This window comes from Coregonus lavaretus (genome assembly GCF_964263955.1).
Source record: "Coregonus lavaretus genome assembly, chromosome: 1".
In the NCBI taxonomy this organism is placed as follows: Eukaryota; Metazoa; Chordata; class Actinopteri; order Salmoniformes; family Salmonidae; genus Coregonus; species Coregonus lavaretus.
The window spans coordinates 24401964-24428225 of record NC_139988.1 but is presented as its reverse complement, the minus strand read 5'-3'; the positions used below and the strand labels follow the sequence as shown (position 1 = coordinate 24428225).

Genomic DNA, 26262 nt, shown 5'->3' with positions numbered 1-26262 from the left:
ACTACCTCATGAAGTTGGTTGAGAGAATGCCAAGAGTGTGCAAGCTGTCATCAAGGCAAAGGGTGGCTATTTGAAGAATCTCAAATCACAAATATATTTTGATTTGTTTAACACTTTTTTGGTTATTACATGATTCCATACAGTGAGGGAAAAAAGTATTAGATCCCCTGCTGATTTTGTACGTTTGCCCACTGACAGAGAAATTATCAATCTATAATTTTAATGGTAGGTTTATTTGAACAGTGAGAGACAGAATAACAACAACAAAATCCAGAAAAACGCATGTCAAAAATGTTATAAATTGATTTGCATTTTAATGAGGGAAATAAGTATTTGACCCCCTTTCAATCAGAAAGATTTCTGGCTCCCATGTGTCTTTTATACAGGTAACGAGCTGAGATTAGGAGCACACTCTTAAAGGGAGTGCTCCTAATCTCAGTTTGTTACCTGTATAAAAGACACCTGTCCACAGAAGCAATCAATCAATCAGATTCCAAACTCTCCACCATGGCCAAGACCAAAGAGCTCTCCAAGGATGTCAGGGACAAGATTGTAGACCTACACAAGGCTGGAATGGGCTACAAGACCATCGCCAAGCAGCTTGGTGACAAGGTGACAGCAGTTGGTGCGATTATTCACAAATGGAAGAAACACAAAAGAACTGTCAATCTCCCTTGGCCTGGGGCTCCATGCAAGATCTCACCTCGTGGAGTTGCAATGATCATGAGAACGGTGAGGAATCAGCCCAGAACTACACGGGAGGATCTTGTCAATGATCTCAAGGTAGCTGGGACCATAGTCACCAAGAAAACAATTGGTAACACACTACGCCGTGAAGGACTGAAATCATGCAGCGCCCGCAAGGTCCCCCTGCTCAAGAAAGCACATATACAGGCCCGTCTGAAGTTTGCCAATGAACATCTGAATGATTCAGAGGAGAACTGGGTGAAAGTGAAATCGAGGTCTTTGGCATCAACTCAACTCACCGTGTTTGGAGGAGGAGGAATGCTGCCTATGACCCCAAGAACACCATCCCCACTGTCAAACATGGAGGTGGAACCATGCTTTGGGGGTGTTTTTCTGCTAAGGGGGACAGGACAATTTCACCGCGTCAAAGGGACGATGGACAGGGCCATGTACTGTCAAATCTTGGGTGAGAACCTCCTTCCCTCAGCCAGGGAATTGAAAATGGGTTGTGAATGGGTATTCCAGCATGACAATGACCCAAATCACTCTGCCAAGGCAACAAAGGAATGGCTCAAGAAGAAGTACATTAAGGTCCTTGAGTGGCCTAGCCAGTCTCCAGACCTTAATCCCATAGAAAATCTGTGGAGGGAGCTGAAGGTTCGAGTTGCCAAACGTCAGCCTCGAAACCTTAATGACTTGGAGAAGATCTGCAAAGAGGAGTGGGACAAAATCCCTCCTGAGATGTGTGCAAACCTGGTGGCCAACTACAAGAAACGTCTGACCTCTATGATTGCCAACAAGGGTTTTGCCACCAAGTACTAAGTCATGTTTTGCAGAGGGGTCAAATACTTATTTCCCTCATTAAAATGCAAATCAATTTATAACATTTTTGGCAGGTGTTTTTCTGGATTTAGTTGTTGTTATTCTCTCTCACTGTTCAAATAAACCTACCATTAAAATTATAGACTGATCATGTCTTTGTCAGTGGCAAACCTACAAAATCAGCAGGGGATCAAATACTTTTTTCCCTCACTGTATGTGTTATTTCATAGTTTTGATGTCTTCACTATTATTCTACAATGTTAAAAATTGTAAAAAATAAAGAAAAACCCTTGAATGAGTAGGTGTGTCCAAACTTTTGACCAGTAGTGTATATAATTTGCATAATATCTTCCAAATGCATTCTTGAGAAATGTGTCACAGGTAATAAAATGTGAAATACAGCTAATTAATTTGCTGAAAATTCCTTTCAGTGTAGCTTGGGGACACATTGATATGCATTTGGAGAGCTGTTTTAACATGTCTACAAATTCAATGAGTGTTTGAGGTTTTAGATCTTATTTGGACTACTATGAATTCATCTATTGGATTATCTATTGGGTCAAAAAGTGAATCTTGTTGATTCAAATTATGCTATGTGTCAACAGATTATGGTCTATAGCAGTTTTACAGTGCGACTACCAATTTTTATAGCCGTGGCATGTTCAGATATACTGTATTAATCATTTTAATTTAGGCTATACCTATAATATAAACTCAATGCGGTGAACGTCGGCATAGCAGAAATGAAAGACAACGTTCCACAGCGGATGTTAAACTTCTTACGATGAAGTCTGGTTTCAGGAAATAATGACGCATAAATGGGCAGGGTTTGGAAACATTCAACAGCACGATTAAGTGTATTTAAGAATATTCACACAGAGGTTATTCTTAAAAGGATATATTGACGTCTCCTCATTACAAATAAAATAATGAAGGGACTACTTAATTTGAAGATCTGTCTGACACTGGCTGTCATTTTCTTTCTCGCAGATAACGGACTTGGTAAGTAGCCTATTCAAATAAATATTAGGCTATATCACCTTTTTGGATTAGCCACATGTTGGGTACTACAATATTTAACTGTTGAGAAAATTAAGTAGGTATAGTTACGGATTTGGAACAATAACATTTATGTTGATTAATTCATGTTTGAAAAGTATCTGCGCTTCTGCTATATTCATAAGGTGAATGCACCAATTTGTAAGTCGCTCTGGATAAGAGCGTCTGCTAAATGAAGAAAATGTAAATGTAAATGCTATCAATTGTATGTGTTCTTCTGGCAAAATAGCCTAAATTGCTGACAAGATGTCACGAAATCGCGTCTGTATATTTTGTCAGAATTTGTCTGAAGGACATATTTTTCACTACCAGAATAGAGTACGAATAAGAGTAATAAAAAGGTTGAAGCACCACAAATTAGAACAATGCACATGTTGCTTATAACTTTAATCTGCCATTTATAAAAGGGGTGGTTGCATAAGTGAAAATGTAATTTCATCGGTAACGCTTGATTTTAAGGGGTCCTTATTACAGTGTAATTACATATGTAATTCAACTGTAACAATTATTATAATTACTTGTAATAATTCATAGTTACACTGTAATAACAACATGTAACTGGTGGTAATTGCAGTCTGTAATTACATAGGTGTAACAATGTATGCTTGTTACCATGCTTGTTACAAATGTTAAAGTTTTCTGATAGCATCCCATCGCACCATACTGGTCAGTGCTATCCGGAATCCGTGGGACAACCTTACACTAAACCCTAACCTTAACCCCTACCCTAACCCCAACCATAATCCTTACGTAACCCTAACCTTAACCATTTTAAATATCTACTTCAGTGGGTTAGGGACATCCCAAGGATGCCAGATAGCACCATAATTCAGCTGCACAAACCACATGAGAAGTGTTAGCCAATTGAAAACCGACCACCTCATTGACATAACTTTGCAATAAAGGGCTCTGGAGTCTGATGCTCAGGCCCAATGGGAAAAACAGGTTCACAAACGGTTCACATACAAAAAAAATACTTAGAATTGGTCATTCATTTAACGGTACATTTGACAACGGGTCAATTACTTTAACCATCAATTAAACATTTATAGATACATTAATAAAGAGTTATGGTCAGGGGTGAAAGTAGATTTCATTTCTTACTGGTACAGGCACAGACTTTTTTTTATAGCCTAGATGTAATCAGACAAGTACATATAGAATCCCTATTAATTTCATATGATATCTGTGGGCCTAGGCCTTGTAAATATTTGTCATATCACTTTTAATATGTATTACCTTTTAATGTGGCATAAACACAAACAGTCATAGTGTTTTCATCTGATTGTCAAACAATCACTTCAAAAAGGCGCTCCTGTAGAGTACCCGCGCACGTTCGTCCACTCAAAAAATAATTCCAGCATCTAAACAGTGCACTGTGCTCCTGCATTTTGATGAATGGAAAGAGACATCCGTTACAAAACACCTAAATGTGTATTGTAATGACATTCTGCCATTGTCGTTAGGCCACTCATCTCTGCTTGGCAAAATGTAAGTGTTCTTGTCGAACCACAACGCAATTTGGAGCATATACAATTTGTAATGTGGCTGACATGCGGTAATGTTAAATAATGGTGTAAAATAGTCTATATTTGTCATGTCATTTTGGTTAATTATTTTGATAGGTTCACATTTTACCGGTATACCCCCACTATTTATTTTGCCGGGACGCTGTACTGGACCGTATCGGCTTACTTTCACCCCTGGTTATGGTTAAAATTGTGAGATAGTCATTCGTGCTTGCCAAATTGTAAGCCTATTAAGCTTGGTTGAATAATGGTTTATAAATGCACTTAAAATTATCATAAGACAAACTCTTATTCCATCATGTAACCCTGTTGAGGAACATTCTCACTTTTGAATGGGATGCATTGGTGCAATTATTTATTTATCCCAAGAATTAAGGCATCATGTCAAGATCTGCCTATCTGTGCAACACGCTCTAAATAAGAATGACCTCGAACATGCCCATGTGTTGACACTGACGTCATGTGACAGTGCGCAAAGAATAGGGTCGAGTAGAATTTCAGTGTGCAAATGCCACTTTCAAAACTACTGGAAATTGGGTACTCGGAAATCTCAGAATCTCCGGAACTTGGGGAAAAAATGAGCTCCGACTGGGAAAATAGTTTCAACAGTCATCCAACTCGGTCATCCAACTCAGAATTCCAAGTCGGAAACGCTGGGATCTTTCTAGAACTCAGACTTTCCGACCTGAAGTTCACTGACGTCATGATTTGACCTTGTTTTTCCAAGTTCCCAGTTGTCTTGACAGCACCAAAAATCCAGACATGAAAGATTGCCATGAAAGAAACTGTCACAAGTGTAGAGAGGAGTAGGCAGGAGGCAGTCGCAGGTTTAGAACTACTGAATTTATTAAAGCACCATAGCTTAAAGCGGGACAAAACCCACAGTGCAAAATATAAAGTACTCAGGAAATAGTATAATAGATTCCTCTCAGGAAAACAAGCAACATATACAATGACCGACAAAGACACATGACAGAGGGAGTATATATACAGTGATAGAGTGGGGATTGGAACAAGGTGTGTGTAATGATGACGAGACAAGTCCGGGGTTGATGAGTGAAGGGCATTTGCCAGCAGCAGGTTCAGCAGCCGCTAGAAGGCCGGCGACGCCGAACACATGAGCTGGACAGGAGGGGGAGCCAAAGCGAAGGCTGGTGTGACAGAAACAAGGTGTTGTAGGTCAAAAACATCAACACAGGAGAGAGAAAGTAAGGTTTCCATGCAATTTGTTTAGCTTTTTTGGATACATGAATTCTGCTGGATGATTTAGCATATGTAGTTAGCTAGCGTTTGCGAGCTAGCTAGCCTAGCTAGCAAACGTTAACTCATGTTTTTGTTTGGCCTACCAACTAGGCTAGCTAGCTAGTTACCATCTAATATAGTTTTTGGGGATTAGCTAGCATGCTAGGTAGCTAGCTAATTTTCTAACCTTGACTAACTAGCTAGCTAGCTACCTAAAGCTGTTAATTATGCTATGGTCGCTACTTGCTAGCTAACTAGCTAGCTAACGTTAGCGTGGCGTGATGGTCTTATCTTCCCTGAACCTTGGATATAATGTGGGTATAACGTGAGACACACCCAGCATGTTAACGTTAGCTAGCTAGCTACTTGTGTCAACACAATATGAGTAACTTTAGTGCCTTTTCAATGTAGCTAAACACTAGATAACTTATTAGCACAGATAAAACAATGAACCAGATATTTCACCGCATGTATAAATGTGAAGCATCCGGTTGGTGCACACGTGCACTTCACAGAGTAGGCGTTCCCTAACGGAAATATGCAAATATATGCTAGAACGCGCCAATAGGATCTCACTAGCTCGTGCTTGGCTCTGCCCACCTCCTTGCTTGTTCTGCCCACTATGATTCATTTGCTCCCATTGGAAACGACAGGCTCTGATCTATTTCTTTTTGTTTGTTTTGTTTTTTTTCACCTTTATTTAACCAGGTAAGCCAGTTGAGAACAAGTTCTCATTTACAACTGCGACCTGGCCAAGATAAAGCAAAGCAGTGCGATAAAAACAACAACACAGAGTTACATATGGGGTAAACAAAACATAAAGTAAAAAATACAACAGGAAATATATATACAGTGTGTGCGAATGTAGTAAGTTATGGAGGTAAGGTAATAAATAGGCCATAGTGCAAAATAGTTACAATTTCGTATATAATACTGGAATGATAGATGTGCAAAAGATGATGTGCAAATGGAGATACTGGGGTGCAAATTAGTCATTGGCAGCAGAGAACTGGAAGGAATGGCGGCCAAAGGAGGTGTTGGCTTTTGGGATGACCAGTGAGATATACCTGCTGGAGCGCAGACTACGGGTGAGTGTTGCTATGGTGACCAGTGAGCTAAGATAAGACGGGGATTTGCCTAGCAGTGATTTATAGATGACCTGGAGCCAGTGGGTTTGGCGACGAATATGTAGTGAGGGCCAGCCAACAAGAGCGTACAGGTCACAATGGTGGGTAGTCTATGGGGCTTTGGTGACAAAACGGATGGCACTGTGATAGACTACATCCAATTTGCTGAGTAGGGTGTTGGAGGCTATTTTGTAAATGACATCGCCGAAGTCAAGGATCGGTAGGATAGTCAGTTTTACGAGGGCATGTTTGGCAGCATGAGTGAAGGAGGCTTTGTTGCGAAATAGGAAGCTGATTCTAGATCTAACTTTTGATTGGAGATGCTTAATGTGAGTCTGGAAGGAGAGTTTACAGTCTAACCAGACACCTAGGTATTTGTAGTTGTCCACATACTCTAGGTCAGACCCGCCGAGAGTAGTGATTCTAGGGATCTATCTTGGGTTAGTTATACAAATCTTTGTTATTAGTGTTAGCAAGCACTATTATTGCTAGTGGGATAACACAACAACTAGCTAGGTAGTTAAGTAGGCCTAGCTATGCCTAAACTATAGAAATCATTATGAAGATAACCAGGGGTAATAGTGTCTATGCTAAATTGTCATATATTATTCTTCTCTACCACAGATTCCTACAAGGTCTCTGCTTACAAGAAATAAACAGATGAAGACAGAGACAATTGTCAGTTTCCATTTTGTAATGTTAAAAAGGGAAGAAAGAGACAATCCCGTTTTTCTAAATTAGCTATCTAGGCCAGTGTTTCCCAACTCCAGTCCTCGAGTACCCCCAACAGTATATATTTTGATTGAAGCCCCCGACAAACACACCTGATTCAACTTTTCAACTAATCATTAAGCCCTCTATGAGTTGAATCAGGTGTGTTTGTCCGGAGCTACAACAAGCATGTGTACTGTTGGAGATACTCCAGGACTGGAGTTGGGAAACAATGATCTATGCTACTCACCATACTGTAGGCTACATATTTATGTTATTGAGTAGCCCTATATCTTTGTTTCTACTAATTAATAAATATATTAACAATACTTTTTTGTATTATTATTTACCAGTTGAGGTATACCAAACCTTTTTTGATGTAACTCAGAGGACCGTTATTAGCATGTTTTAACCACTCCTATAAAAATGGTAGATTATCAGATACTCAACAAGAAGGTCTGATTTCATTGTTACTGAAACAGGACCCAAGTGGTAAATATAAAGATCCAGTCCATGAAAAAAATTGGAGGCCCCTTACACTTCTTTGTTGTGATGCAAAAATTCTAGCAAAGTGCATAGCGCTTAGAGTTAAAAAGGTATTGTCGGATATTATTCATCCTAATCAGACAGGTTTTTTACATGGACGATACATTGGAGATAATATAAGACAAGTACTGGAAACAATAGAACACTATGACAAATCTGGGAAACCAGGCCTGGTATTCAAAGCTGACTTTTAAAAGGCTGATAAAGTACGACTGGAATTTATATATAAATGCCTGGAATATTTCAATTTTGGAGAATCTCTAATACAATTGGTTATAGTTATGTATAGTAACCCTAAGTGTAAAATAGTAAATAATTGCTACTTCTCAGAAAGTTTTAAACTGTCAAAAGGAGTAAAACAAGGTTGTCCACTATCGGCATAACTATTTATTATGGCCATCGAAATGTTAGCTATTAAAATCAGATCCAACAATAATGTCAAGGGCCTAGAAATCCAGGGCTTAAAAACAAAGGTGTCATTGTACGCTGATGATTCATGTTTTCTTTTAAATCCACAATTTGGATCCCTCCACAGCCTCATAGATTATCTAGATACTTTTTCTAACCTCTCTGGATTACAACCAAATGTATGATAAGTGTACTATATTACGTATTGGATCACTAAAAAATACAACTTTTACATTACCGTGCAGTTTACCAATAAAATGGGCTGACGGTGAAGTGGACATACTCGGTATTCATATCCCGAAAGAAAGAAATTATCTTATTACAATACATTTTAATAGAAAGTTAGCAAAAATAGATAAGATCTTGCTACCGTGGAAAGGAAAATACCTGTCTATTTGTGGAAAAATCACCCTGATTAACTCTTTAGTCATATCCCAGTTTACCTATTTGCTTATGGCCTTGCCTACACCTAGCGACTTGTTTTTTAAATTATATGAGCAAGAAATATTCCATTTTATTTGGAACGGCAAGCCAGACAAAATTAAACGGGCCTATTTCTATAATGAATATGAATTCGGAGGGCAGAAATGATTACATATTAAAGCATTAGACCTCTCACTAAAGGCTTCAGTCATTCAAAAGTTATACTTAAATCCAAACTGGTTCTCTAGCAGATTAGTAAGAATTCCTCACCCCATGTTCAAGAACGGCCTTTTCCCCTTTATTCAGATTACAACATCTCATTTTCGGTTATTTGAAAATGAAATAATCTCCAAAATATCGCTATTTTTAAAACAAGCCATAAAAAGTTGGTTGCAATTGCAGTTTAATCCACCAGAATAGACACAACAAATATTACAACAAATATTATGGTTAAACTCTAATATACTAATTGATTATTTTTTTTAAACATATAAAATACAATTTAAAAAAAAGGATATTCTTTGTAAATGATATCATAAATAGGACTGGTGGAGTTATGTCACACATGCAGCTAACAAAAATATATGGAAATGTCTGCTTTACTCAAAATTACAACCAACTAATTGCAGCATTACCGCAAAAATGGAAGAGGCAAGTGGAAGGGGGAGAAAGTAAGGAACTTGTCTGTCGGCCCTGCATTAAAGACCAAAATTGGCTAAAGAAAATTGTGATAAATAAAAAAGTATACCAGTTTAATTTAAGGACCAAAAAATTGACAGCTGTGCCATATAAATTTAGATTGCAAAATAGTTGGGAAGAGATTTTCGATGTACCGATTCCATGGCACATGGTTTATGAACTGATACACAAAACAATTCTGGATTCAAAACTTAGAGTTTTAAATGTAAGTTATTATACAAAATTCTTGCAACCAGTAGAATGTTATATATATGGGGGATACAACCATCCCAGCTCTGTATATTTCTGCGAAGAGACAATCATTTTGGTACTGTCCATATGTAGCTTGTATTTGGTCGCTAGTTCAGGAATGGATGAAAAATTGCAACATTTACCTGGAGCTAACTCTGCAAATAGCACTGCTGGGTGATTTAAAAAGTCATAGTCAATTAATAATATAATAATACTATTAGCAAAAAATGTTATCTTTAATTTACAATATGAAGAATCTATGAGAATAGCAAGGTTCAGAACTTTTGTGAAACATCACAGCACAGTTGAAAAATATATGGCAAATGGAAAACAAAACTGGATAGTGTTCAGAGGTAGATGGGAGGGGTTGAGTGGAGCTGAAGTATGGGACTAAAAACAAACAAAAGATAACTATACTGTGTCCGTAAAATGTATATTGTATGTATAAGCTGGAAATAGAAGCCTAAGAGTTGTTGTCCATTAGTTTACTCCAATTAGGGGAGGGATGGTAGGGTTAGGGGAAAATAATTAAGGAAAGTATTTGTAAAAATATATATATTTTATATACAGTGGGGAGAACAAGTATTTGATACACTGCCGATTTTGCAGGTTTTCCTACTTACAAAGCATGTAGAGGTCTGTCATTTTTATCATAGGTACACTTCAACTGTGAGAGACGGAATCTAAAACAAAAATCCAGAAAATCACACTGTATGATTTTTAAGTAATTAATTTGCATTTTATTGCATGACATAAGTATTTGATACATCAGAAAAGCAGAACTTAATTTTTGGTACAGAAACCTTTGTTTGCAATTACAGAGATCATACGTTTCCTGTAGGTCTTGACCAGGTTTGCACACACTGCAGCAGGGATTTTGGCCCACTCCTCCATACAGACCTTCTCCAGATCCTTCAGGTTTCGGGGCTGTCGCTGGGCAATACGGACTTTCAGCTCCCTCCAAAGATTTTCTATTGGGTTCAGGTCTGGAGACTGGCTAGGCCACTCCAGGACCTTGAGATGCTTCTTACGCAGCCACTCCTTAGTTGCCCTGGCTGTGTGTTTCGGGTCGTTGTCATGCTGGAAGACCCAGCCACGACCCATCTTCAATGCTCTTACTGAGGGAAGGAGGTTGTTGGCCAAGATCTCGCGATACATGGCCCCATCCATCCTCCCCTCAATACGGTGCAGTCGTCCTGTCCCCTTTGCAGAAAAGCATCCCCAAAGAATTATGTTTCCACCTCCATGCTTCACGGTTGGGATGGTGATCTTGGGGTTGTACTCATCCTTCTTCTTCCTCCAAACACGGCGAGTGGAGTTTAGACCAAAAAGCTCAATTTTTGTCTCATGAGACCACATGACCTTCTCCCATTCCTCCTCTGGATCATCCAGATGGTCATTGGCAAACTTCAGACGGGCCTGGACATGCGCTGGCTTGAGCAGGGGGACCTTGCGTGCGCTGCAGGATTTTAATCCATGACGGCGTAGTGTGTTACTAATGGTTTTCTTTGAGACTGTGGTCCCAGCTCTCTTCAGGTCATTGACCAGGTCCTGCCGTGTAGTTCTGGGCTGATCCCTCACCTTCCTCATGATCATTGATGCCCCACGAGGTGAGATCTTGCATGGAGCCCCAGACCGAGGGTGATTGACCGTCATCTTGAACTTCTTCCATTTTCTAATAATTGCGCCAACAGTTGTTGCCTTCTCACCAAGCTGCTTGCCTATTGTCCTGTAGCCCATCCCAGCCTTGTGCAGGTCTACAATTGTATCCCTGATGTCCTTACACAGCTCTCTGGTCTTAGCCATTGTGGAGAGGTTGGAGTCTGTTTGATTGAGTGTGTGGACATGTGTCTTTTATACAGGTAACGAGTTCAAACAGGTGCCGTTAATACAGGTAATGAGTGGAGAACAGGAGGGCTTCTTAAAGAAAAACTAACAGGTCTGTGAGAGCCGGAATTCTTACTGGTTGGTAGGTGATCAAATACTTATGTCATGCAATAAAATGCAAATTAATTACTTAAAAATCATACAATGTGATTTTCTGGATTTTTGATCCGTAATTTTTAGATTCCGTGTCTCAAGTGTACCTATGATAAAAATTACAGACCTTTACATGCTTTGTAAGTAGGAAAACCGGCAAAATCGGCAGTGTATCAAATATTTGTTCTCCCCACTGTATATTTCCCCCCCAAAATATGGAGGATTGGAAATGATGCAGACAATTACATTGATGGAAGCCACAATCTATTCTGCAATATTAAAGCTGATTTACCGCTTTAAAAAAAAAGTAAGGTATCTTTATAATAAAGTAAAAGCTCATTTTAGTCATTTAGCAGACGCTCTTATCCAGAGCGACTTACAGTTAGTGAGTGCATACATTTTATTTTTTTCATACTGGTCCCCCGTGGGAATCGAACCCACAACCCTGGCATTGCAAGCGCCATGCTCTACCAACTGAGCTACACGGGACTCATCTGTTGTTTGTAGGTATTTTCACTTGGTAATGAGTAATAAGTAATTACATACAACATTGAGTGGAGAATTTGAAGAGTGCGTATTCATAGTTTGGTAATTAGATCCTATTGATCGTCCAACCTTTGATCTCTGACACCCAGCGCATCTGTCCACAAGAGATTACAACCTTGTGACAGTTATTACTAAATCGGAGGCAGCTGAGAGGAAATGTAACACTAAATTGGTGAATTTAGTGGAAACTTGCCCATTTGTATGAAGCGTGGTAACAAGCATATGTTGTTACACCTCTGTAATTACAGTCTCCAATTACCACCAGTTACATGTTGTTATTACAGTGTAACTATGAGTTATTAACATTTACTACAATACTTGTTACAGTGTAATTACACTGTAATGAGGACCCCTTAAAATGAAGTTTTACCTTTTCTGTTTAAAAGTCAAAATAAGTAGACCTATATCGATTGTCGAATGCTGTCTGTCCTGTCCAACAAAGACTTAAGCTGTAGGCTACCTATTCTTTTTATTTTTTCAAAAGCAATAATTTACTCACAGATTGCAAGACCAAGTATACTAGCAACAAATGGCAACCATCTCAGAGTAGGAGTGCTGATCAGGTCCCCTCTGTCCACTGTGATCTAAAAGGCTAAACTGATCCCAAATCAGCACTCCTAGTCTGCTTGGTACATACAGCCCCAGAAGAGTTTAGAGCACATGTGTCAAACTCATTCCACGGAGGGCCGAGTGTCTGCGGGTTTCGCTCCACCCTTGTACTTGATTGATGAATTAAGGTCACTAATTAGTAAGGAACTCCCCTCACCTGGTTGTCTAGGTCTTAATTGAAAGGAAAAACCAAAAACCTGCAGACACTCAGCCCTCTGTGGAATGAGTTTGACACCCCTGCCCTAAACCTTTTCAGCCCTATTGATTATGCCCAGGCTGCAGGCATTATAATCAGCATCCAGATGTATAGTATGAATAACCTTCATGTATGAAGATGACAATACCCTTTCAAGCGCAATTACAACTTGATGGCTCGCAATAATCACTTCAATCCAGTTCCTTTAGGTAAACATGATAAAGCAAGTCCCTGTATCCTGTTACTTTGGTTCTATACAAATATTTACCAATTTCTTGCTACAATAGCGGATGCAAGGGTTACAAGCATGTACAGGTAACTGCCAAAATAGAAGAAACACCAACATAGTGTCTTAATAATGTGTCTTAATAAGGTGTTAGGCCAGCTTCAATGCACCTTGGCATAGATTCTACATGTGTCTGGAACTCTATTGGAGGGATGCGACACCATTCTTACACAAGAAATTCCATAATTTGGTGTTTTGTTGTTGGTGGTGGAAAACGCTGTCTCCGGTGCCGCTCCAGAATCTCCCATAAGTGTTCAATTGGGTTGAGATCTGATGACTGAGATACACACACACACACACACACACACACACACACACACACACACACACCATTTAGACCCTCTATGCTCCTTTGAGACCCCTCTTCAAAGTAATTGAGATCTCTTCTTCTAGAAAATAATGGGCAGCTGGGCATTTTTATACCCTAAGCATGATGGGATGTTAATTGCTTAATTAACTCAGGAACCACACCTGGAAGCACCTGCTTTCACTATACTTTGTATCCCTCATTTACTAAAAAGTTTCCTTTATTTTGGCGGTAACCTTTATTTCATATTCAATAGGAATATTGTCCATGAAGATTCTCTGTCACAAATAAGTTATGTTTATATATTGTCATTCCCTTATGAAACACAGGTGCTCCAGCAAAAGGCAGACATATGTGGGTTAAGTGCAGGCCAGATGCCAAGAATCCCAACTGTGAGACACAGAGGGGTCCCTGGATGGACTTGCCTGGGCCTCCTGACAGACTCCCTCCATTTGCGGGAAAGGATAAGTAAGTATATGTCATCACAAATTAATTTATCAGGAGACCAAAGCTTGATGGGCTATTGAATTTCAGAATTGAACATAATGTGACAGAATTGTCCTGACTAACTTCTTTGCTCCATTCTTTTTGATGAGATATGTCCCCATAAAGGATTGCAATATCAGACATTGACACATTGTGTCACAAACCCTGACTTGATCAATAACATTTCAGAATTTTCAAGAATCCCTATACAATTTCCTGTAGTAGGAAATGTTATTAATGACAGAATCAGTCTGGTAGGTGCGTACTGTGACTTGAATGACCTCTGATATTATTTCTCATTTGAAGTAAGAAGCACTTTATTGACTTACTACTATGAGTGTAAACTACACACTGTGGGCCTACTCTATGGTTCTAGATCAGGGGTGTCAAACTCATTTTAGCTCAGGGGCCACATGGAGGAAAATCTATTCCCAAGTGGGCCGGACCGGAAAAATCATGGTATATATAACTTAAAAACAACAACTTCAGATTGTTTTCTTTGTTTTAATACGATCAACATACAACATAAAGCTGGAGCCTGAGGACAGTGTGTCCAAAATAGTACAAGCACAACATCACTATTAATCATAAAACACGTCAAGTTTATTTGAAAATTCTAAAGAAAAAGAACACACAAACACACAATGCCTCAGTGATTAACAGAACTGTTTCACAGATCACAGAACTATATCAGGGTGTCATTTCTCAGGCAGAAATGTAGATAAAAAGAATGAAATCCTGTTCCCCAAACAAGTGCAAGAACCACAGAGTCAAGAATAGGTTAAATATACAAATAAAATAAAATAAATTAAAAACAATAGCACATCAACATAAAAACATATAAACATAAAGCTGGAGCCTGAGGACAGTGTCCAAAAGCACAACATCACTATTAATCATAAAACACCTCAAGTTATTTGAAAGTTCTGAGGACAAAGAACACACAAACACACAATGCCTCAGTGATTCACAGAAGTATATCACAGATCACAGAACTATATCAGGGTGTCATTTCTCAGGCAGAAATGTAGATAAAAATAATGAAATCCTGTTCCCCAAACAAGTGCAAGAACCACTGAGTCAAGAATAGGTTAAATATACAAATAAAATCAATTAAAAACAATAGCACATCAACATAAAAACATAAACATAAATCTGAAAGCGTTGCTCAAACTCCCGTAACAGTCCCGTTATTTTATCTTTGAACCGCTTCATGTCTGCCACATGTTGGGTCGCGCACACATTTTTCAGACAGGGGAAGTGAGCTGCATCACCACCGGCAAGTTGCGTCTCCCACAATGACAGCTTCAACTTGAAAGAACGTATGCTGTCATAATACTGAGTGACAACTTTGTTGCGCCCTTGCAGCTGTTTGTTCAAGTTATTCAGGTGCTCTGTAACATCCACCATAAATGCAAGGTCCTGCATCCATTCTGCGGAATGAAATTCTAACACTGGTTTGCCCTTTTCTTCCATGAACTGTTCAATTTCTTCTCGTAAATCAAAGAAACGCCTCAGCACAGCACCTCGGCTTAACCATCTTACCTCAGTGTGGTATGGCAGGCCATAGATGTGGTCTTTCTCTCTGAGAAGGCTGTCAAACTGACAGTGATTCAGGCTTCTGGATCGGATGAAATTAACAGTTTGGATGACCACCTTCATGACGTTATCCATCTTTAATGACTTGCAACACAAAGCCTCCTGGTGCAAAATACAGTGAAAAGTCAAAAAATCACGTCCTCCATTTGCAGATTGCACTTTCTCTCTGAACTTTGTCACAACGCCTGCTTTTTTCCCAATCATTGAGGGCGCACCATCTGTAGCCAGGCTGACAGCGCGGGACCAGTCCACTCTGACCCTGTCCAGCGCGCCGACGAGTGCGGTAAAAATATCAGCTGCTGTCGTTGTATCTGTCATCGGCACCAACTCCACGAACTCCTCGGTGACGGTCAATGTGTCATCAACTCCGCGGATGAAAATGGCCAGTTGTGCAACATCTGTAATGTCCGTGCTTTCATCAATTGCAACCGAAAACGCAATAAATGACTTTACTTTTTGCTTCAACTGGCTGTCCAAATCCACTGAAAGATCGGAAATCCTGTCTGCAACTGTGTTTCTTGTCAGGCTGATATTTGCAAAAGCCTGCCGCTTTACAGGGCACACAATCTCCGCTGCCTTCATCATGCATGTTTTTACAAATTCACCCTCACTAAATGGTTTTGAAGCCACTGCGATTTCATTAGCAATGAGGTAGCTAGCTTTCACTGCAGCGTCACTGACGTCTCGGCTGTGAGTAAACACAGACTGCTGTTTCTTCAGACCCGCCAACAGTTCATTCACCTTCTCTCATCTCCGCTGTCCTTGAAAGTTGTCATATTTGTCGGCATGAAGACTCACATAGTGGCGACGAAGGTTATATTCTTTCAGCACTGCAACATGCTCTGAACACACCAAACATACAGCTTTCCCATTCAATTCCGTGAATAAATAGGATGACCATTTTTCTTGGAACACTCTGCACTCTGCGTCCACTTTTCTCTTTTTTGACAGAGACATATTGGGGCAATGAGGGTGCCAAAGCACATAATGTTAAAAGTAGAAGCCGTAATAAATATCGCGGGCAAAACAAAGTAGCTCATTGGCTGCACGTGCTTGACCTACTTGCTCTGCCCCGGTATAAACAGTTTGCTTGCTTAACACAATTGCTATTGCGCCATCCAGTGGACGCAATTGGAACAGCAGTTTATTTTATTGAAAAATTGCAGCGCATTTTTATACTTTACAAAAAAAAAAACAAAAAAAAAAAAGTTTTTTTTTTTTTTTCCAAAATCATCTCGCGGGCCAGATTAAACCCGTTTGCGGGCCTGATCCGGCCCGCGGGCCGTACGTTTGACACCCCTGTTCTAGATGATCCTGCTGAAAGTTGAGTTTTTAAACTATAAGCCATATGGATTAGGTGATCTAATTATACATGTGTGAAGGAGCACCCAAGCATTGATATCTGCATTCATTATATTACAGCAGACAGAAGAGAACAATATGTACTCAGCTCTGTTAAACGTTTTCACTTTTGAGGAAGCTAAACATTTGCTATCATATTGCCTAAGACACCACTTCCACTTTAGTGGTTTAAGTCCTCAGCAAGACATTGTATCAGTTCGAAAACACCAGGACCCAAAAGGGTTGGATCTCACGAAACCCTCTTCACTATACTGTAGTTCGCACAGAAAGGGCTTATCATTCAAGTTTTACAATAGATTCATCTAAATGTGTTTATTTTCTAATTTACTTAGTTGATAAAGTAAACAATGGAACACTATTTCAACAAATGTATTATCTTCAAAGAATGGTTTTAGAGTTATCACTCAGCCTTTCTTGTTAATCGCTTTGTGAAATATTGTTGATTCAATGCACAATTCAACTCAATATGACTTAAGGCTCCCAGAAAAACAAAGCAGGGATGATGGGATTGTAGAGACACCCCGGCCTGTGCTGTAGTGAAAAATCACAGGAAGTGCTCAGAGGATGTAGACTATAATGGCTAATGGTCCTGTGCTTCTGTTTTTCTTCCAGAGTGCCGAAAGAGGATGGCTCAGAGCTGGAGGAGCAGTCAGGCGAGGGTTCTGACACTGGAATCCTCTTCACTGAGCAGGGCTCTGGCGACCAATTGGCCAGCGCAGATGTGGACGGGATTGACTACTCTGACTTCGTTTTCCCACAGAAAATGACCATGGATCAGGCTCTGCCTCCTGCTCACGAATTGAAAGAGGATCACCTGATCCTGTAGCCTGCCAGAATGCTAAATATATACATTTTGATGTCAATGCGGTTGTGTAAAATGAATTGGCTCTTGCAACTGCTCAAGATTACAGTAGCACATGCTATTTGATCCAGTTATTGATGATTGGCTGTGTAAGATTGTATTTAATCTGATTTAGGTAACAGAAGTTTAGTTATTTTCCCATGGAACCAAAGAGATAAAATTAGTTTTTTTTTTTCAGTGTTTTTATTATTATTTGTAATACCAGCCAAGAATGTTAATAATTCGATTTTAAAACATGGTTTTCAGGGATATATCGCACTTTTATTGTTTTACATTTTAGTAATTTAGCAGACGCTCTTATCCAGAGCGACTTACAGTAGTGAGTGCATACATTTGTTTACTTTTTCGTACTGGTCCCCTGTGGGAATCGAACCCACAGCCCTAGGATTGAAACGCCATGCTCTACCAACTAAGCCACAATGAAAACTATAAGATTTGTGTTATACACTCCGTTTTCAAATATACTTTATTCAGAATTTCCACGATGGTCACAATTTAACATGATATCAATCCGCACTTGTATTTTCTCATCCAAGCAAAATGTTTTGACAATTTCAGGGATTAAATAAACAGAAATTTTGATCATCCAGTGGTTTATAACTCAAATACTGTTTTAGAGAGGATATGGGCTCCCTATGCTTCTGTAGCGGACATGAGTCGGACTCATGGTCTCGTGATGAGGTAGCCCTGCCTGTGACTTCAGAATCAGCCACCCTCAGCACCACATGGTTTTCCCTGTTAGTATAATGGTCAATACATTGGTTCCTCCCATGGGAGACCATGGTTCAGATCCAGTTGAGCATGGCTTTATTTCGATTACAGCATATTGGATGACTGTCATTCAATGTAACATGATACTCAAACTCCCTATACCCATCATGAGGTTGCTACAACCTAGCCTATGAATGAATGTTTACAATGTAGGTGCACACAGGTCAAGATAAATTTTTTAGGTGACTGACATTGACACACTGCCTTGCACACTCTTGCCTGCATCTAAGGTGTAATCATTAGTCCAACATTTGCAAACAAGAGTTTCTATTGGCCAAATTCAGGTATGTTTATGCCCGTTTCGTTCGGTTTGCTTCTGTTTAAGAAAAGCTTTTCAACAGAATCGGCGGAATGAATACACCCCTGATCACACTTAAACACAATTCACTTTCATAGCAACCACGTTATATTCCTTCTCGCATCTATGCGCTCTCCTCCTCTCAACTTTTCCCTTCGCTTGTGGACTTCATTGCACAACACATCAGCTGTCTGTGACCAGGCGAAAAAACCATTCCAAGCCAAACCATATGATAACCGCTGATCGCTACACACAGCCTAAATCGTTGTCACCATATTAGCTAAAGTAACGTCATAGTCAACATAGCTAATAGAACTAACGTGTTAGTAACCCCACTACAATCATGCAGTACAGTGTACAGTCAGTAAGCAGTTTAGCAATTATACCGGCGGGCCCGGTGGCAATTAATTAGGTAAACCAAAAGCTTACCTTGACTTGGAAGAGTTCCAGTGTTGGATAGTCATAGCCAACTAGCTAACATAGCATTCCTCTGTTTAAGATTGGTGTTTTGAGGAGACTAAATTAGCTAGCTGCATTTGCTAGCTAAGTAAGTGAAAGTGAAAAAAATGACTAAATATAGCTATTGATCTCCTTCATTTTTGAAGAAATTAATTTGTTCAAAACTGTTCAACTATTGTTGTTCTCTCTCTTTGAGTCAACTACTCACCACATTTTATGCACTACAGTGCTAGCTAGCTGTAGCTTATGCTTTCAGTACCAGGTTCATTCTCTGATCCTTTGATTGGGTGGAGAACATGTCAGTTAATGCTGCAAGAGTTCTGATAGGTTGGAGGAAGTCCTCAGGAAGTGGTCATAATTACTGTAAGTCCATGGAAGGGGGTGAGAACCATGAGCCTCCTAGGTTTTGTATTGAAGTCAATGTACCCAGAGGAGGACGGAAGCTAGCTGTCCTCCGGCTACACCATGGTGCTACCCTACAGAGTGCTGTTGAGGCTAGTGTAGACCATTGCAAAACAGTGTTTTAATCAATTATTTGGTGACGTGAATATACAGTGAGGGAAAAAAGTATTTGATCCCCTGCTGATTTTGTACGTTTGCCCACTGACAAAGACATGATCAGTCTATAATTTTAATGGTAGGTTTATTTGAACAGTGAGAGACAGAATAACAACAAAAACATCCAGAAAAACGCATGTCAAAAATGTTATAAATTGATTTGCATTTTAATGAGGGAAATAAGTATTTGATCCCCTCTGCAAAACATGACTTAGTACTTGGTGGCAAAACCCTTGTTGGAAATCATAGAGGTCAGACGTTTCTTGTAGTTGGCCACCAGGTTTGCACACATCTCAGGAGGGATTTTGTCCCACTCCTCTTTGCAGATCTTCTCCAAGTCATTAAGGTTTCGAGGCTGACGTTTGGCAACTCGAACCTTCAGCTCCCTCCACATATTTTCTATGGGATTAAGGTCTGGAGACTGGCTAGGCCACTCCAGGACCTTAATGTGCTTCTTCTTAAGCCACTCCTTTGTTGCCTTGGCCGTGTGTTTTGCTTCATTATCATGCTGGAATACCCATCCATGACCAATTTTCAATGCCCTGGCTGAGGGAAGGAGGTTCTCACCCAAGATTTGATGGTACATGGCCCCGTCCATCGTCCCTTTGATGCAGGGAAGTTGTCCTGTCCCCTTAGCAGAAAAACACCCCCAAAGCATAATGTTTCCACCTCCATGTTTGACAGTGGGGAGGGTGTTCTTGGGGTGATAGGCAGTATTCCTCCTCCTCCAAACACGGCGAGTTGAGTTGATGCCAAAGGGCTCGATTTTGGTCTCATCTGACCACAACACTTTCACCCAGTTCTCCTCTGAATCATTAATATGTTCATTGGCAAACTTCAGACGGGCCTGTATATGTGCTTTCTTGAGCAGGGGGATCTTGTGGGCACTGCAGGATTTCAGTCCTTCACGGCGTAGTGTGTTACCAATTGTTTTCTTGGTGACTATGGTCCCAGCTGCCTTGAGATCATTGACAAGATCCTCCCGTGTAGTTCTGGGCTGATTCCTCACCGTTCTCATGATCATTGCAACTCCACGAGGTGAGATCTTGCATGGAGCCCCAGGCCGAGGGAGATTGACAATTATTTTGTGTTTCTTCCATTTGCGAATAATCGCACCAACTGTTGTCACCTTCTCACCAAGCTGCTTGGCGATGGTCTTGTAGCCCATTCCAGCCTTGTGTAGGTCTACAATCTTGTCCCTGACATCCTTGGAGAGCTCTTTGGTCTTGGCCAAGATGGAGAGTTTGGAATCTGATTGATTGATTGCTTCTGTGGACAGGTGTCTTTTATACAGGTAACAAGCTGAGATTAGGAGCACTCCCTTTAAGAGTGTGCTCCTAATCTCAGCTCGTTACCTGTATAAAAGACACCTGGGAGCCAGAAATGTTTCTGATTGAGATGGGGTCATATACTTATTCCCCTCATTAAAATGCAAATCAATTTATAACATTTTTGACATGCGTTTTTCTGGATTTGTTTGTTGTTATTCTGTCTCTCACTGTTCAAATGAACCTACCATTAAAATTATAGACTGATAATTTCTTTGTCAGTGGGCAAACGTACAAATTCAGCAGGGGATCAAATTCTTTTTTCTCTCACTCTATTTAGTATAGTTTTATCTAAAAAGGATAACTTTTTTAATGTTTCACTATTTTTATTTTTATGAAATTCACCGAGGAGGATGGTCCTCCCACTCCTTCTCTGAGGAGCCACCACTGTTCAGATCCCCCCCATGACACTTCAACCACACTGTGTCATTTCCTGAACTGCCCATAGTCTGTTATCACATCCTAGTGTTGAATATTTCCCTGAGCTTCCTCTGTAGAGTTTCTCATGACCTAGAAAACCTCCAGTTACAAAATATATTAGCCTGTAATGAGTTAGTAAGCGGCAAGCACACGTGCCTCTCTTTTGCAAAACATTCCAGATGAGAATGCAGGATAAAAATACTAGACTTTATTGTTCCTTTTAGTACACACAGTAGTACACAGGTTTCACTTGAATAGTGTTTTTGTATCTTTAGCTTCAAGCTTCATCTCAAACTATAATTTTGATCTCACAGACTGTCAGTCTTTGCATTCATAGTTCCATCTTTGAATTTGAGAGTGGTTACATTTCTCCAGGCTGAAAAACGAATGAAGGATTGTGCATTTAAAGGTGCAAGACTGCTACACCTATTCATATGACTTTAGGTCACATGATAGCTCATGGATTTGAAAGTGTGATGTTTGCAACAAGAGGATTTACAGTACACATTTCTCTATCAAAATAAAAGTTTACTGAGTAACAATGGATGGTCAAACAGTGCTATATGTATGAAAGTCAAGAGACATGAATAGCGATGATCTAAACCTCTTCTAAAGAAAGTTACTTTAAACAATAGAGATATTGCCAAAACCTTCAGAAATGTATTGTCATCTGCAAAAAGTGCACGTTAATTTACATATTCATGTTCTTGAATGCTCCGTTCAAGGTGAAAGTGATTTTTAGCCTATGCAAGCTCCTTAGTTATTATTATTTTCATACTCAGGTGACACTTCGAAAAGAGATCTCATTCACAATGTGATAACCTGACTAAATAAAGAATTCATAAAAAATGTAATACATCTGCTACCTTCACCTTTTCAAATAAAATAAAATGTTATTTGTCACATGAACCGAATACAACAGGTGTAGATTACCGTGAAAAGCTTGCTTACAAACCTGTTCCCAACAATGCAAAGTAAAAAAGTAAGAAACATTTGCTAAAAATAAAAAAGGAAATAGTAACACAATAAAATAACGAGAATATATACAAGGAGTACCGGTACCGAGTCAATATGCAGCAGTACGAGGTAGAGGTAATTTAGGTAATACAGTTGAAGTCGGACGTTTACATACACCTTAGCCAAATACATTTAAACTCAGTTTTTCACAATTCCTGACATTTAATCCTAGTAAAAAGTCCCTGTCTGAGGTCAGTTAGGATCACCACTTTATTTTAAGAATGTTAAATGTCAGAATAATAGTAGAGAGAATGATTTATTTCAGCTTTTATTTATTTCATCATATTCCCAGTGGGTCAGAAGTTAACATACACTCAATTAGTAACTTGGGTCAAATGTTTCGGGTAGCCTTCCACAAGCTTCCGAAGTATGCTTGGGGTCATTGTCCATTTGGAAGACCCATTTGCGACCAAGCTTTAACTTCCTGACTGATGTCTTGAGATGTTGCTTCAATATATCCACATCATTTTCCTTCCTAATAATGCCATCTATTTTGTGAAGTGCACCAGTCCCTCCTGCAGCAAAGCACCCCCACAGCAGGAGACGGTCCTGGTGCTTGCTGGACTTTCTTGGGCGCCCTGACGCCTTCTTCACAACAATTGAACCTCTCTCCTTGAAGTTCTTGATGATCCGATAAATGGTTGATTTAGGTGCAGTCTTACTAGCAGCAATATCCTTGCCTGTGAAGCCCTTTTTGTGCAAAGCAATGATGACAGCACGTGTTTCCTTGCAGGTAACCATGGTTAACAGAGGAAGAACTATGATTTCAAGCACCACCCTCCTTTTAAAGCTTCCAGTCTGTTATTCTAACTCAATCAGCATGACAGAGTGATCTCCAGCCTTGTCCTCGTCAACACTCTCACCTGTGTTAACGAGAGAATCACTGACATGATGGCAGCTGGTCCTTTTGTGGCAGGGATGAAATGCAGTGGAAATGTTTTTTGGGGATTAAGTTCATTTTCATGGCAAAGAGGGACTTTGCAATTAATTGCAATTCATCTGATCACTCTTCATGACATTCTGGAGTATATGCAAATTGCCATCATCAAAACTGAGGCAGCAGACTTTGTGAATATTAGTATTTGTGTCATTCTTAAAACTTTTGACCACGACTGTAGAGGTCCTGGATGGCAGGGAGCTCAGCCCCATTGATGTACTGGGCCATACGCACTACCATCTGTAGCTCCTTACGGTCGGATGCCAAGCAGTTGCCATACTAAACAATGATAAAGCCAGTCAAGATGCTCTCAATGGTGCAGCTGTAGAACATTTTGAGGATCTGAGGACCCATGCCAAATCTTTTCAGCCTCCTGAGGGGGAAGAGGTGTGTCGTGCCCTCTTCACGACTGTGTTGGTGTGTTTGGACCATGATAGATCCTTAGTGTTGTGGACACAGATGAACTTGAAGCTCTCGACCCGCTCCACTACAGCCCCGTCGATGTGAATGGGGGCGTGCTCGGCCCTCCGTTTCCTGTATTATTCTTTTTTTTGTAGTTATTAGGGATCCTGATTAGCTGCTGCCAAGGCAGCAGCTACTCTTCCTGGGGTCCAAACATATTAAAACACTTACATTACATCTAAAACAAAATATAAAACAGTACATCATATAACATTATTACACCACTACCTATCTACAATACAAAATGTTTAATACCACCATACAACAATATCACAATGTGTGCATATGCATGTGTCTATACCTTTGTGTGTGTCTCTTCACAGTCCCCATTTTTCCATTAGGTGTATTTTTACCTGTTTTTTAAAATCTGATTCTACTGCTTGCATCAGTTACCTGTTCCATGTAGAATAGAGTTCCATGTAGTCATGGCTCTATGTAGTACTGTGCGCCTCCCATAGTCTGTTTTGGACTTGGGGACTGTGAAGAGACCTCTGGTGGCATGTCTTGTGGGTTATGTATGGGTGTCCGAGCTGTGTGCCAGTATTCCAAACAGACAGTTCGGTACATTCAGCTTGTCAACACCTCTTACAAAAACAAGCAGTGATGAAGTCAATCTCTCTTCCACTCTAAGCCAGGAGAGACTGCATGTCATTAATGTTAGCTCTCCATGTACTTTTAAGGGTAGTTGAGGTTTAGGGTTTAGTGAATGACTTGACCCAAATAAAATACTTTTAGTTTAGGAAATATTTAGAACTAACTCATTCCTTGCTGAGTTTGCCTTTTTTCCCAACATTTCATTTAAGGTGCTCCAAAGCTTTTTACTATCATTCTTTATGTCATTTATCCTTGTGTCATTGTGTTTTTTTTCTTCTTTTTATTCAGTTTAGTCACATGATTTCTCAATTTGCAATACATTCGCCAATCGGTTGTGCAGCCAGACTTATTTGCCATTCCTTTTGCCTCATCCCTCTCAACCATACAATTTTTCAATTCCTCATCAATCCACGGGGATTCAACAGTTTTTACAGTCATTTTCTTAATGGGTGCATGCTTATTAGTAACTAGAATAAGCAATTTCATAAATGTGTCAAGTGCAGTGTCTGTTTGCTCCTTATTACACACCACAGACCAACATATATTATTTACATCAACAACATAGGAATCACTACAAAACTTATTGTATGACCTCTTATACACAATATTAGGCCCAGACTTTGGAACTTTGGTTTTCCTAGATATGTCTACTATATTGTGATCACTACATCCAATGGATTTGGATACTGCTTTCAAACAAATCTCTGCAGCATTAGTAAAGATATGATCAATACATGTTGATGATTTAATTCCTGTACTGTTTGTAACTACCCTGGTAGGTTGACTGATAACCTGAACCAGGTTGCAGGCTCTGGTTACAGTTTGAAGCTTTCTCTTGAGTGGGCAGCCTGATGAAAGCCAGTCAATATTTAAATCACCCAGAAAGTATACCTCTCTATTCATATCACATACATTATCAAGCATTTCACACGTTATCCAGGAACTGACTGTTAGCACCTGGTGGTCTATAGCAGCTTCCCACCAGAATTGGCTTTAGGTGAGGCAGATGAACCTGTAGCCATATTACGTCAACAGTATTTAACATGAGATCCTCTCTAATCTTCACAGGAATGTGGTTCTGTGTATAAATAGCAACACCTCCACCATTGGCATTTCTATCTTTTCTATAAATGTTATAACCTTGTATTGCTTCAACTGTATCATCAAAGGTATTATCTAAGTAAGTTTCAGAGATAGTCAGAATATGAATGTCATCTGTTACTAGCAAATTATTGATTTCATGAACCTTGTTTCTTAAGCTACATATGTTAACGTGGGCTATTTTGAGCACTTTTCTTCTGGGATGCTTACTTGTTTTTATTGCTTTACTGGTAAGCTTAGCAGCAGTAGATGTGCTCATGTTCTTTATGTTAGTGCAGGGTGAGCTGCACACAGTGGACTTCCTCCTCGGGCACACCGGCTCAGTACTAACAGTATAAATCTGGTTCTTAGGCACATGATTACTGCATACAATAGCTGTAGGATCAGCAGAGGCATTCAGGGCAGTTAGAGGGACATAAATTAGGTTACTTATGTTGTGTCTACCGACGCCCCTGATGTAATGTACATTTGCTGAAGCATTTTGACAACTCTGTGTCACAATGGTAGGGATTAGCTGAGCTGGGCTTGGGTCATTGCTAAGTCATTGTCTCAACACAGCCTTATAATGCTGTGAAAGGATCCAAGAACCAAAATGATTTG

The 26262-nt window shown here is 39.8% G+C and overlaps 1 protein-coding gene across 1 annotated transcript; it reads left to right on the top strand.

The window, feature by feature from the left end:
- Nucleotides 1–2342: 2342 nt before the first annotated feature.
- Nucleotides 2343–18299, top strand: LOC311101957 (uncharacterized protein). Its single transcript, XM_084143191.1, has 3 exons — nucleotides 2343–2511; nucleotides 13738–13876; nucleotides 17468–18299. Exons 1-3 carry the CDS (start codon nucleotides 2439–2441, stop codon nucleotides 17679–17681), a joined length of 426 nt encoding a protein of 141 aa, XP_083999317.1. The 5' UTR covers nucleotides 2343–2438; the 3' UTR covers nucleotides 17682–18299.
- Nucleotides 18300–26262: the final 7963 nt, after the last annotated feature.